Source organism: Myotis nattereri, assembly GCF_964212035.1.
Source record: "Myotis nattereri genome assembly, chromosome: 16".
Lineage (NCBI taxonomy): Eukaryota > Metazoa > Chordata > Mammalia > Chiroptera > Vespertilionidae > Myotis > Myotis nattereri.
Window position 1 is genome coordinate 38,606,467 of NC_138091.1, and position 15,291 is coordinate 38,621,757.

At 37.9% G+C, this 15,291-nt stretch overlaps 1 protein-coding gene across 5 annotated transcripts in view; it reads right to left on the reverse strand.

The window, feature by feature from the left end:
• The window catches only part of BPTF (bromodomain PHD finger transcription factor), a 116,682-nt gene that overhangs the window by 31,775 nt on the left and 69,616 nt on the right, over positions 1-15,291 (reverse strand). For 4 of the 5 annotated variants that reach the window (XM_081109058.1, XM_081109056.1, XM_081109057.1 and 1 more), the window contains 7 exons: positions 13,252-13,376; positions 12,325-12,453; positions 10,395-10,545; positions 10,027-10,069; positions 6,858-7,104; positions 5,970-6,121; positions 4,724-4,832 (listed from right to left, as the gene is read on the reverse strand). In XM_081109058.1, coding sequence (XP_080965184.1) covers positions 4,724-4,832; positions 5,970-6,121; positions 6,858-7,104; positions 10,027-10,069; positions 10,395-10,545; positions 12,325-12,453; positions 13,252-13,376 — 956 coding nt within the window. Of the gene's footprint in view, positions 1-4,723; positions 4,833-5,969; positions 6,122-6,335; positions 6,498-6,857; positions 7,105-10,026; positions 10,070-10,394; positions 10,546-12,324; positions 12,454-13,251; positions 13,377-15,291 lie in introns of all 5 variants that reach the window. The other variant, XM_081109054.1, reaches the window with a different exon arrangement.

Here is a 15,291-nt window from a genome sequence, read left to right on the forward strand (position 1 = left end):
CTTCAGTTTCTGCTATCTATAGTGAAAAAAACAATGAATATTCTTCCTGCATATCCAAAGCCAAAATGATAATAGGGAGGACAGAGAAAAATACGTAAAATATGCCATTTATAAGACTGTCTTTCCTTAGGAATATAACATTAAAATAATTGAATATAAAAATAATTCATATGAATTTTAAACAAAAACATACAGAATCTAGAACATTATGGGTCAATTATTAATAAGCTTTTCTTACAGTTATGTGCCAGGTAAGAAAAGCAGGAGGGGAAGGATCACTATATCCTTACTAACCCATACCTTGTTTTTTTAAAAAATATATTTTATTGATTTTTTACAGAGATGAAAGGAGAAGGATAGAGAGTTAGAAACAACGATGAGAGAGAGAAACATCGATCAGCTGCCTCCTGCACACTCTGGGTATGTGCCCGCAACCAAGGTACATACCCTTGGCCGGAATTGAATCTGGGACCCTTCAGTCCGCAGGCCGACGCTCTATCCACTGAGCCAAACCGGTCAGGGCCCATACCTTGTTTTATTGGGCTTCGCTTTAATGCACTTTACAGATGCTACCTTTTTTAAAAAAAGCAAACAGAAGGCAAGACCCTCCACCAGCAAAAAGATTACAACTTGCTTTATTGCAGTATTTGTTTTATTGTGATGTCCTGGGACCAAACCCATAGTATCTCTGAGGTATGTAGTCAGACAAAGTACTCAGAAAATGCTACCATAGTTATTGTTCAGTAAAAAAATCTAAGCATGAATAAAGTTCAATTGGAATGGCTCTTCCAATCTTCTAACAACGTCCATTTCTTATTTAACTTGCTAAAACTGGAAGAAAAGGCAGGTGGGATTTTTCGACACAGTGGAATAGTTGCTGAAAGTAATTATTTGGGAGCTAATTTTACATTTAGTGAATAATATCACGTTTTTGAAGTTTTATATTCACTTCCTTTCTTCCTTCTGAGAATGCATTATTTCTGTGTATTTTTCTTTTAAAGGCTAAATAAATCCATGGTGAAATTCTTGCTTATCAATTTTAATGTGCTTCTAATTATTGCCTTAGAATAAACTCCCCCCCCCAAAAAAAAAAATTACTAGGTTCATAATAAGGACATAGTGGTAAATTAAATTTTAGAAAGGTTATATCAATCATACTCTCACCACAACTGAGTGCCCATTTTATTGAACAATGAAACTCCAGGATACCTGTATATAATTCTCTTTTAACTTTAAGTCTTGTTTTAATAATATTTGCATTTTCTGCTTTCTAATTATATTAGTACTTTTATTTTACTTCCTCCACCCTGTTTTCATTTAAGATTTGTTTTAAGTACTTTTCTAAGATTTAAGAATATGGGGGTTTTTTTGTCTGTTTTGTTCACCAATATAATTCAATTACCTAGAGCAGTGGTTGGCAAATTGCGGCTTGAGAGCCACATGCGGCTCTTTGGCCCCTTGAAGTGTGGCTCTTTCACAAAATACCACGCGCGGGCGCGCACGCCCAGTGTGATTGAAACTTCGTGGCCCATGCGCAGAAGTCGGTTTTCGGACTGGGCAAGTCTATTTTGAAGTGTGGATGGGAGAGTTGGAAGGGGTCGACCTCATCAAACGTACTTCAATCAGATTGAGGACATTTTTAGCAAAGGCCAGCTTAAGAGTACCCTAATTAAGTTAATAACAATGTACCTACCTATATAGTTTAAGTTTAAAAAAATTTGGCTCTCAAAAGAAATTTCAATCATTGTACTGTTGATATTTGGCTCTGTTGACTAATGAGTTTACCGACCAATGACGTAGAGTAAGTGCTCAAGCATTTGTTAAAGAATAAATTTGCCTCTGATTTCAGCTTTGGCAGCATAGCTTAGTTGATACTTGATAGTCTGTTTGAAATTACAAATCTGATGTTTCTTTAACTTAAAAGTTACTTACGAGAACACATATTTTTACATTTACAAGCAAGTAAAGGTTATAATACTTAAATAGTAATTTTGAGTTTTATTACAAACAATGTGGCCTATAAACATTCTACTTTTTAGAATTCATCAAGGTTTGACCCATGACACATTATATGGCCATTTTTATAGAAATTGTCCATAAATATTTAAAACCAATGTGTATTCCTGAAAGTACAAAAGTTGATACACAATCTGTTTCTGGTCTCCTATGCTTCTGCTAATCCCTCCTTGATTTAAAAAAAATTTTTTTAAAACATTTCAGTGATAATCTTATTTAGTTCATAAAGATCCAAGATTACACCTTCATTGCAACCTTTATACTTAAGCCAATAGGAAATGACCGTCTTTTCCCTATGTAGAGTCTTTTAAAAAACAGTGAATTCTACTCTGTCCAATATTAGTTAGACTACCCTTGTCTTCCTCACTGGTCCTCTATTTCTTTGTCCATCTTTAACATTTTGTGTGTAACTTAATATTACTCATGTTTCTCAAAAATGTAGTTGGATTTTTTTTCACTCAGTCTTTATTTTTTTAAATATATTTTTATTGGTTTTAGAGAGAAAGGGAGAGGGAGAGAGAGAGAGAGAAACATGAATGATGAGAGAGAATCATTGATTGGCTACCTCTTGTGTGTCCCACACTGGGGATCGAGCTTGCAACCTGGGCATGTGCCCTGACCAAGAATCAAACCATGACCTCCTGGTTCATAGGTCGACGCTCAACCACTGAGCCATGCCAGTCAGGCGTCACTCAGTCTTTAAATTCTTCAAATTTTAATATGGGAGCTTAAGCCTGTTCACATTAATGACGTGCTGGCACTACCTTTATAATCTTGCTTTACGCTTTCCATTTAAATGCTTCTTAGCTATTTTATTTTTCTTTTGTTTGTTAATCTTCACTCACCTGAGGATATTTTTCCATTGATTTTTAGGGAGAGTGGAAGAGAGGGAAAGACAGAGAAAAACATCGATGTGGGAGAGTCAGGGCCCAGGCCGGGGAGAAGCCTGCAAGCAAGGTATGTGTTCTTGACCGGAATCAAACCTGGGACCCTTTGGTCCGCAGACCAATGATATATCCCAGGGGTGCTCAAACTACGGCCTGTGGGCCACATGCAAATACAAATATTGTATTTGTTCCCGTTTTGTTGTTTTACTTCAAAATAAGATATGTGCAGTGTGCATAGGAATTTGTTCATAGTTTTTTTTAAACTATAGTCCGGCCCTCCAACGGTCTGAGGGACAGTGAACTGGCCCCCTGTTTAAAAAGTTTGAGGACCCATGATATATCCACTGAGCCAAACTGGCTAGGGCTGTGGTTGGCAAAATGCGGCTTGAGAGCCACATGCGGCTTTTTGGCCCCTTGAGTGTAGGCTCTTCCTAAGCCTTTGCCCTGCCCCCCAGCCATTATCGGAGAATCAGGCACCTTTGCCACCCTGGCCAGTGATAGCAGGAAGTAGGGGTGGAGCCAGCGATGGGAGCTGGGCAAGGTCGAAGCTGGCAGTCCCAGGAGCTAGGGGTCCCTTGCCTGGGCCTAAAGCGAAGCCCACGATTGCGGCGCCCCCTGCTGCCACTGCAGGTCCCCGGTGCCTGGGCCGGGCGCCTAGGCCAGAGGCGTTAGGCCTGGGCAGGGGCGGAGCCTGCAACCGCGGGGAGCTGGGGGTCCCCTGCCCAGGCCTAACACCTCTGCCAGAGGCCTCAGGCCTGGTCAAGGGGCCGATCCGGTGATTGGTGATCGGAGGGTGATGAGGGTCAACTCCTCTGGCCAAGGCATCAGGCCTGGGCGGGGGACGGAGCCAGGGATTGGGGGGATATGATGGTCCCCTTGCCCAGGCCTGAAGCCTAGGTCAGAGGCGTCAGGCTTGGGCGGGGGGTGGAGCAAGTGATCAGAGGGAGATGGGGGTCCCCTGCCCAGGCATGATTCCTGGGCCAGAGGCCTCAGGCCTGGGCGGGGGCCAGAGCCAGTGATCGGGGGAAGACGGGGGTCTCCTGTCCAAGCCTGACACCTCTGGCGGAGGCGTCAGGCCTGGGCAAGGGGCCGATCAGGCGATCGGAGGGTGATGGGGGTCAACGCCTGAGGGCTCCCAGTATGTGAGAGGGGGAAGGCTGGGCTGAGGGACACTCCCCCCCCCCTCCACACACACCCAGTGCACGAATTTCGTGCACCGGGCCCCTAGTTAAGTTAATAACAATGTACCTACCTATATAGTTTAAGTTTAAAAAATTTAGCTCTCAAAAGAAATTTCAATCGTTGTGCTGTTGATATTTGGCTCTGTTGACTACTGAGTTTGCCGACCACTGGGCTAGGGCATTAGCTGTTTTCTTGATTTTATCTCCATCTTTTGACATACAGACAGTGTTTTCTGTGCTCATTCTCTGCTCCAATATTTTAATGTATATAAGATGTCCCCCAAAATGTATACACACACTTTGAGTAATTATAAAGGCAGTGTTTATTAAAATACATTTCATTTTCAAAATTGAGTTAGCAATTGCTAAAGTGTGTATACATTTTTTGGGATACCCTATATATTCTATTTATTAGAAATTTAAAAATATTTTTAATAAGCATATTTGGGTCTATTTTGCAATGCCAAAAATGAAATAATATCTATAAATGCATACTAGGATATATTAGAAATTTAGTATGCTTTGAAGTCTTAATTCAAATTTGTATTTTCTAATATAAAGAGTACCAAATACAGATTATTAGAGATTTAATGGACTGGTTGTTTAGAAGTAAAATGGTAATACTGCAAGGATGAGTACCTGGCTGTACCACAACAGGTGTTCGAATAATTGTCTTTCCTAGTGTTGACTGTTGGAGTGGTGTTCTAATCACCGTCATACCAGGGCGGATCTGAGGCCCTGTGATTACCTATAAATGACACAAAAGACAATAAGTTAAAATGTCCTTAAAGACAAAAGCATGATGGACTTAGAACACAGATCTTTAAATACTGTCTATTAATAAACAAATCTATAGAAATGACAGAGGCTCTTGGATACCACATTTTAAATTATACTAAGCATCAGAATAAAGATGGAATTTTGAGGGCAGAAAACTGAATTCAAATGAGATCAGATGAAATTCCTTGTCATTAATATCAAGAACAGGCCAATGGCTTAAAGGACGGAACAAGAAGACCCAGGGAAGTTCTAATCTATAACCACCATAGTTGCTCACAGAAAAAATTTGCATTCTATTTTCCCTGAGCTCCAATCCCTATCTGTAATCTAGGGAATATAAGAGTAAAATCACAAACCAAATGTTCTTTTATAGTTTTAAAGGAGAGAGCACAGAGCATGTTATTTTCAGTTTTATAGCTAGAATCAGAACATTTTCAAGTCCGCAAAAATTCAAACCTTTTCCATGTTACTAGTGCCAAAGAAATGATGTCTCTAACACGTGTGCATAACAGCTGATTACAAACTAGTTAGTGTGCTGTAGACTGTATTTTTCATTCTGTTTCCTAGCTGCATAGCAAGTTTCCTTTGGTCTGGCCCACTACTGACGAATATTTTATATATGGTCTAGGACAGCCGTGGGCAAACTACGGCCCACGGGCCAGATCCGGCCCGTTTGAAATGAATAAAACTATTGAAAAAAAAGACCGTACCCTTTTATGTAATGATGTTTATTTTGAATTTATATTAGTTCACACAAACACTCCATCCATGCTTTTGTTCCGGCCCTCCGGTCCAGTTTAAGAACCCATTGTGGCCCTCGAGTCAAAAAGTTTGCCCACCCCTGGTCTAGTATTTCTTTATAAAATCCTAGAAAGCAATTCTTATGATTCATAAACAATTCTAACATACTATTAGGTATATGTTAAATATAAAGCTTGTCATGTATCATTTTTACTTAGAAAGATAACCAATTTTTTTAAAATCAGTATTTTGTCACAGGTTAAATAAAAGGTAGAGAAAAATTAGAAGCTGGATTAATTGTGGAAAAGTCCATTCTAAAAACCTGATGTCAGTAATATTTCAAAGCAAGATAGAGAATTCTTACTTGTGAAGTGCTTGTGGTTCCTCCAGAGGCTGTGGTATTGGGCCTAATTGTGACTGTTGCTGTCCTGGGCTGGAATGAAGTAAAGGTTTGCTGACTTGTACCTGTACTTGATGGAATGATACCCAGGACTTTTTGCTGTACTTGAACAACGCCTTAAAAAAAGATAAAGTAATTAAAAAGTGCCCCTTTAACAAAAAGCATCAGCTGTTGCTCAGTTTCTGGGGAGAAACTATGTGTGGTAGGATTTTACAGTGGGCTACACAGAATGTGAGATCCGAGGACTGAAATCAGTGAAAAGGAAATGAAAAATGATGGCAACGGTATGATCTGGCAAATGTGAATTAAAACTCTTCACATTTCCCTTACCTCCTTGTGTTGCTGGCACATTTACAGCGACAATCTTGCTGTTTGCAGGAAGTGGCAGTTTGGTAATTACTTTTCCTGCCATAGTGACTGGATTGCCTGTAATTTGGAACGTCTGACCTGTGCTGGCAATGGTTGTAGCAGATGTGGCAGCTGTACTGGTGGCTAATAGGGTATAAGACATTTAATAAGCTTTACATTTAAAATAACCAGCAACGTAGTGACTTCTAGGAAGGGCACCAATGCATGAACTGTGGTTCATTTTGTATTTAAAAAAAAAAAAAAATATTCCTCTCCACTCAGAGTGAACTATGTAAATGTTGAAAGTGAAATAATGTAAGAGAGGAGTTTTGCTAATGTAATATTATGGATATTATCTGTATCAAACTAACGGCTACAGCTTGTTTGCTCAATCTGCTGCAGAAGAAAAATAATTTCTAAAGAAATGTTTTATTTCAGTAGGTAATTGATTGCAATTCTTTTTCTTGAATGAAAGCAATCTTTTATTTAATCGCAGTTGTGTACCTGAATTTGACTGGCCTTGCTTAACCCATGTAGCAAAGGTCTGATGGAAGTTCTTGTTCTGCTGGAATGTTACTGTAGCTGGAGATCCAACTTTAGTGGTTAGTACCATTTTAGTTCCAGATGTAACTGAACCACTTAAGGGGGCCACCATTACTTTCTGTGCTGGAGAGATGGTACTAGTCGTATTGTTTGTTGGGGAAGTTGTGGAAGCTGAAATTACTGTAGGCTTCTGCTGTTCCAACCGTTTCTAGAAAAGTCAGGGAGAGAAAACATGAACCAAAATAGTTCTAAGTAAAAACAATACTATTCTGCAAGAGTCCACCTATAATTTCTCCCAATCTAAGAAACTGTACCATATTTCAAAAATATTTTAGTTTTGAAAATATGCCCATATAAATTTACCTGGAATTTAATTCCTTGATGAAAATATTTTTATGACTCTAAGTCACAAATATTTTATTAAAAGTAGTTTTTCATAACAAAAAATTAAACACTATCAAGTTTTTTCAGCTTATACAAATATCCAAGCTTTCAGAGTGAAGATAATAGAGACATGAGTAATTTTACCAGACATAGAAATGCTGCTCAGCAGTGCTTATTTAGAGAGGATAACAAATAATACTAAGTGTAAAAGGTTTCTGGTTTACCATAATGTTAATTTATCCAATCATAAAAAAACATGTCAATGTTCAAACATCACTATTCACAAGGACAAACCTGCAATTAAGTAAGCTAAAAATTATAAAACAATTTGTCTAGATTATTTTTTAATTCAAATACTTTTACAGAAAAATACTTTAGACTATTCTATATAGAGTGGTATAATCTGATCTTTCAGATATTAGTCATTAAAGACAATTTGTGTACATTTTATCACAGATTGATGACATTTCCTGACAGCTTACAAACTTGATGGTGGTAAGCTTACACATATAAAATAACTAGCCCTAATTGGTTTGACTCAGTGGATAGAGCGTTGGCCTGCGGACTGAAAGGTCCCAGGTTCGATTCCAGCTAATGGCATGTACCTTGGTTGCGGGCACATCCCCAGTAGGAGGTGTGCAGGAGGCAGCTGATTGATGTTTCTCTCTCATCAATGTTTCTAACTCTCTATCCCTCTGCCTTCCTCTCTGTGAAAAATCAGTAAAATATATATTAAAAATAAAACAAACAAACAAAAACACCAGTGGCCCGGTGCACGGATTCATGCACTGGTGGGGTCCCTTGGCCTGGCCTACAGGGATCGGGTTGAAACTGGCTCTCCCACATCCCCCAAGGGGTCCCGGATTGCGAGAGTGCGCAGGCCAGGCTGAGGGAACTCACCGATACATGATCGGGGTGGGGAGGGACTGCAGGAGGGCTCCAAGGCATGTCCGGCCTATCTCGCCCAGACCTAATCGGCTGGACCCCAGCAGCAAGCTAACCTACTGGTCAGAGCATCTGCCTCCTGATGGTCAGTGTGCATCATAGTGACTGGTCGAATGAACAGCCAGACACTTAGCATATTAGGCTTTTATTATATAGAATAGGTGCATGGATTACAAACCTGGCGGCGGATACTTTACCTTCATTAAATGCTCAGATCAACTCAATAACGTTGCTGGTATTGTGATTTAAAGATGAGGAAACTGAGGCTCAGAGAGGTTGTGAAACTGGCTCAAGGCCAGAGCTAGTTAATGGTAGTGCTGAGATCCAATTCTCAACTATCTCCTGCCATTGGAAACCACTCACCAATGACATCACACGCACTCTCCTTAGGACTACATCCTCTATGCCTGAATATAATGTATTTCACATAATTTCATCAGAAGAAAAGGAGTTTTAGTTTTGGATATTTAGACATATCATCTGATTGAATCAATAAAAAAAGGAGGCAAAAAAGACTAAACACATATCTAGAAATTACTTCCTGAGGCTAAATCTTCAAAATTAACTAAGTTCACTATCTTTATAAATAAGGATGTTAAAGAAATTTTAAGCCGAAACCGGTTTGGCTCAGTGGATAGAGCGTCGGCCTGTGGACTGAAGGGTCCTGGGTTCGATTCCGGTCAAGGGCATGTACCTGGGTTGTGGGCATATCCCCAGTGGGGGATGTGCAGGAGGCAGCTGATCGATGTTTCTCTCTATCTTTCTCCCTTCCTCTCTGTAAAAAAATCAATAAAATATATTTAAAAAAAAAAAAAGAAATTTTAAGAATAAATCATTAAGGTTACATTGTGGAGATGACAAGACATACATAAAATGAAAAAAAACACACAAAAAAACGCACAAACAAAACAAAACAACCAGCCAATTTTTCTATGAATGAACAGACTCCAAAAGTGCTGTTATCTCAAACTTTGATGTAAGTGAAGATAATGACCTACACTAAACTGATATAAAAGATACCGAAGAATTTGAAAAAATGTTTTATAAAATGTGAGAGGGAAAAGGTAGTTTGGAATAAAGAGCTAGTTTATATAAAATATAATTATTTTAAGTTATATGTAACTTAAGTTAATGATATTATAAATAGATATGTATCTATTTCATTTGCATCTTTAAAGCTTATATATTCAAGTTTACTAAAAACAAACAAACAAACAAAAACACTAGTGGCCCGGTGCACGGATTCATGCACTGGTGGGGTCCCTTGGTTTTATAGTATCTCCTTAATAGAAAAAAGAGGCAATGATTTTTATTTTGGTCCCTAATATTCAGACAATGGTTTCTTACCATTTCCATAGTTTTATGGTCATCAATTACAACAAACTCAGAATTTTAGTACAATTTGTTTTTCATAGAATAAAGAGATGTTATGGATTGGAATTCTGTTGGAAAAAAATTCCTTTAGAAATTATCCACTAAATTATAAAGATAATAAATAAATCTTATTTCAAACATTGTACTCCAAATATGTATACTTTTTGCAAAACTACTGCTTGATGTAGCCACAGAGCTACTTTAAAGTAATGAAATTAAGATACATTTGAGATATCCTTAAAAAAATAAAGCTATATAAATATATCATTACTGTGCTTTCAGTATGCATGAAATTGGCTAAAAATGTCAATTCATTGCCAGGTGGGACTGGTACCAACTCCCCCACCTGCTGGGCAGCCAATCGCTGCTGTTTGAGGTGAGCCTCCATTTGGGCCTTGAAGTCCTGTGCCTTCTTCTGTTCACTAACCTTAGCTTGTTGCTCAACTGCTTGTGCCTTTTCTTTCTCCACTCTGCAGGAAAAAAGAGAACTTATCAGGAGCTACCTCATTAGGCACCTGGCATCTAACAGTAAGTGAAATCTGGTTGCCTTTTACATCATAAAGAGGTATCAAATTATTTTGATTTAAAAATAACACACTTAAATTAAGATAATTGGAAACTCACAAGTAAATAAAATTAAAACCAGGACCTTAATAAATTATATACTGCTAGTACTTGAAATCAAAAGGTAGAGTAACATCAGGACACATTGAATAAACTATTAAGGGGGTAATTCTTTAATCCTGAAGTGATAAAATCTTCAAATATCTGATACCATATTAGCCGTTTCCTTACCTCTCAGCAAACGCCCTGATCTCCCATAATTCCAGCTCTTCCTCTGCTACCCAAGTTTCAATAATAACAGGGCCAGTTTGCTTGGGCGTTTCTGGTCTCTTCGGCCGTAATGCACTTGATCGAAGGCCTTTCCTCTGGGGTGTAGGTGTTTCTTTGGAAAAGAAATCAGAGTATTTTAAGCAATATAGCTCCTAAAATTATAGTACTTCTGGCATCTCCTCTTATACATCATGAAAAGCAGGGATTGGCAAACTTTTTCTTAAAAAGCCAGATGGTAAGTACTATGTGGACCAGATGGTCTCTGCTACAACTTCTTAACTCTGCCTTTGTATCACAAAAGGAGCCAAAGATAATACGTAAGTAAGTAAGTATGGCTGTGTTCCAATCAAACCTTATTAACAGCAGCAGGTGTTAAGGCTCACGGGCTATGGTTTGCTGGCCCCAGATACAAAGGCGTATGAACCTTTCCACAGCTTGTTCCCTCTGCCTGGAACACTATTCTAGGCAGAGGGAACCCACCCCACCCTGGACCAATGCATATTTATCCTTCAGAACCCAACATGGATACAACTTCCTTCAAGAAGCACAGCTCATTCTTCCCACAGTTGGGCTGGGTGTCCTTACCATGTACAACTCTGGTAATCTGTATTTCCCTATTCAGGCACTGAAAAGGGGGACTTGAGAGTTATCAACATAACAAAGAGATCTGAAAACAATTAAGAATAAGCCAAATATCCTAATAAAATTTTTAAAATAAAAAGTAGGGAGAGATAAGCATTGAACCTTCCCATGTTTAGGAAATAAGAAGCAGTAGAATCAAAGGAAAGGAGCATAAGGAAACTGAAACAGCAGTAGGGCCTGGGCTGTACTAAGTGATATAAGCCAAAGAAAAGTGAGTTAAGGAGATTGCAGTGGTTTGCATCGAAGGCTGTGGGGTAAAGACTAAAGACTGGTCAGGAATACCTTCTTCTATCTGTGTCTCTGCCTATCATTTGCACTGTCCCAGGACAACATTTTTAATTATACTAATATTTCATATCTAGTAGGACAGGGACCCCCTCATCAGTGTTGTTTTCAAAAGGCTCATTTTTTTCAGTCATTTATTCTCCAGGATGAACTTCTGAGTTAATTCAATTAATATTAAAAAATTAAATTTATACATTTGGGGAAAACTAACTTATAAAACAGTATGTTTCTAAGAACAGCATTTTCCTTTTATTAATATTTTAGTAAGTTTTTTCAAATATTTTATGCACATATAAGATAAAATTATTGATTTTTGTCTATATATTTTGAATCTGGACACTTTACTGAGCTCTTTTTAGTGTTCATAGTATTGGTCCTCAAGTATATTATGACACTAATATAACTTTTCTTTGCTTCCTTGAGAATAGGAGCTGGATCTCATTCTTCTATGTATTTACCATCCAGTGCCTATCATGTGGGCTCTCTATAAATGTTCCCTGAGTACTCCTTAGCCTCTCAGATGATTTCTATCCTGAACAAGGAAGTATTTTATAGTATCTTTAATCCTTGAGTCAACAAATCTTCAATGACCACTTACAGGTCAGTTGCTGCAGCAGGTACTGGGACTACCGCAAACCAGGTAGACTTGGTGGTTACCCTCTTGGAGCATGTAATCCGGTGTCAATCACTGTTCCACATTTTAATTATAAGAGGTATTATTATAGCTCTTTGTACTCTTCCTAATCTTGGCACATTACCTATGGGCATCAACATGTGCCTAGTGGAATTTTACTGTGTTTACTACTTAAAACCAATTTTTAAAATTTAATAGTTTATAATAAAAAATAGTATCTTTCAAAAGTTGAATAAAGAGTTAAAGAAACAATTATAATGATACTTCAATTCATAAAAAATGTGGCTAACAGGTCAATAATGAAAGAACAGAATTATTTCTATTCCTTACCTTTTGGTGCTTCCGGAACTCCGATGGGACAAATAATTTTCCTGATACAGTATTCAGACCGAATGCCGTAAGGACCAACATCTCGTCTCTTAATTATTTCTGTTGTTGTGATTTCAGTTTCGGATGTTTCTACGGTGATTTAATTCACAAGTATTAATAAGCAACTAAAATATTCAGGTACAGCATCTGCTGCTTTAAAAGAAACACACGAAACAAACTTTTGGAAGCATTTTATTAACGATCAAAAGAAATATTTGAAAATTTCTAAACTGAGCAAAATGCTGTTTGGGGCAGCTTAGTTCCTGGTGGCCAAACTCATCCAAAATAATAATAACACTAGGAGAGAAGCAGCAAGCATAGAGTTTGAGCTGTCCCAGTTTAAATGATTTCTACTCTATAACAGCAATTTTTAATTTCTTTTATCTCATGGTACATAAACTTGTTACTAAAATTCTGCAGCACACCAAAAAAATATATTACGTTTTTTTTTACCAATCTAACAACAAACATAGGTATAATTTGATTCATTCACACTGATGGCTTTTGCTGTGTTTTCTGTTCATTGTTTAATTTGACAATCTAAGGGAAAGGAGTCGGTCCCCCTGACTACATAGTCAGGTACTGCATGTTTTAAAAATTCCTGTGGCTCACCAGTATGCCTCAGCACACTGGCTGAAAACCACTGGCTTATAATAATAAATCTCTTTTAAAAATTCAGACTGGTTCATATATAAGTGGCTCACCTTATAATTTGAAACCTCCTTCCCTGCCCCCAGGATTTTCTAGCATGTGCTGACAAACTTTAGCAAAGCTATATTTTTAAAACATAAGCATTGTATTTTAATAAGTATCAGATATACTTAAAATTAAGCAAACTGTCAAGTGATTTTCTCTTTAAGCTTAATCTAGAAAATCAAAAAACCTTACCTGTGCGTGTGGTCCCTCCTCCTGGAGGAGCCTTGGCTGCCATGTCATCCCATCTCAGACTTGCCCACAGTAAGCGTAACATGAGGCTCACTCCAGCTAAGGACTTTACAGTCTGGAGTCTATACCTGAAAGAGAAACCCAAGAAGTACCATATATATGTTCACACACACACTCTCTATTAAACTGAAGGACTATTTCTTGTTCTCATTCAATATTTATAATATGGCTTTTTAAGCACTTTGGCCATTATATATCCCTTAATAAGAAACGTTTTTGTTCCTCGGTATAACATGCATCTAACGACTTAAAAAGGGTTGGCAGTCACTTCAAATGACATAAATCTGTGCAAAAAGCATGCTTCACTGTATGATAGATACAGCAACAATTTATGAATATCTTATCAATTTAGTCTAATCTCAAAATAAGTTTTAGAAAATTATGAAGGAGAGCAAATACAGAGAATTAAATTTTGAACTCACAAAATTTTCCAAATAAGACAGAAAATTTTGTGTTCAAGTGGTGGCTCTGCAAAACATGAACTCCTGGATGATGAATACTGTTAACACTAATAACACTTTAACATTAGTAGTTTGGAATCTTAATATAATGAAGAATAAAAAAGGACAATATTGTATTAGTTACTAATCAGGAGATAATTTGTTGTTTTTTTCCTTTAAAAAACAAAACAAAAAAGACCACACATTTCAAAACAAATTTACAATTGTAATGAATATCATATTTTAAAATGGAATTAACCATAAAACATTTTAAAGCAGGCCTAGGCTGTCAATTCTCTATTAGTAATCTTTGAGTAATTAAATACTTTGTTGACATTTCTACACACTAAATGAATACACTGGTTGATTGCAGTGTAGAGAAAACTTACACAATTTAAATAACTTCCTCCTCTTACAGAGGTAGACAGTAAATCTTAGACAGTTCGGAAGGCAATGCTTTCTATTCATAATGTTAAATTGGAAAAGTGAACGATGTGAGAAAGGGAAAGCTCGAGCCAAAAAGTTGCTACAACTTAATTTCCTATCTCCACCTGTGACACCATTATTTTATTCGTTGTGTTATCACCCTGTGAATCCTCTGACCTGCACAAAAGAATTATTTAATTAGTGAGCAAATGTTAACTAGCGCAGAGATATCCTAGGAGGGAGGAAGTGTGTGTCACTTTTAGAACACATCCTATAGGAACTCTGGACTCACTATTTGAAAAGAGAAGTGTTTTCTCATGCTCTTTCTCCTGCCTCTAATCCAGTAGTTCTCAACCTTCTGGCCCTTTAAATACAGTTCCTCATGTTGTGACCCAACCATAAAATTATTTTCGTTGCTACTTCATAACTGTAATGTTGCTACTGTTATGAGTCATAATGTAAATATCTGATATGCAGGATGGTCTTAGGCAACCCCTGTGAAAGGGTCGTTCGACCTCCAAAGGGGTCGCAACCCACAGGTTAAGAACCGCTGCTCTAATCACTCTCTACAAACAACTTTAAAGCATCTCTATTTTACAATGGAAATGACATCAGGTGGGGAAAATATCTCATGCATTATCAGCCTGTTCATTCATTTATTCATTCAAAAAAATAAATCTGAGTGCCTTCTATGTGTAAGTGAAAGGAGCTGGGGACACATTAATGAATTATAATCTGTTGATGTGTCCCCAGGAGCTGTAACAAAGCAAAGCACAGGTGGTGGAGGGGGCGCGGGGAGCATCCGATTTGGCTCAGGGTTGTGGATCAGAGCTTTGTTTGTGACTCTGAAATGAAAAGGATATGGCAGGCAAGGGGCACACATATGCATGGGGGGAAATGTAAAAAAGCACACACTTCTTCCCCAAAACCATATCTGGTGTGCTATGGCTGGCAGGAAGAGGTGCAGATGTGCATCACGAGATGACGCCGGCATGAGACAGAAAGGCAGAGCCAGAATGTGCTGCACCAAGTGGAAAGATTAAGGCAGAGACTCAAAGGCAATCTGTATTAAGGCCTCTGAAATTTATCCAGTATTGGGTGGGTTGCAAAGGAAAGT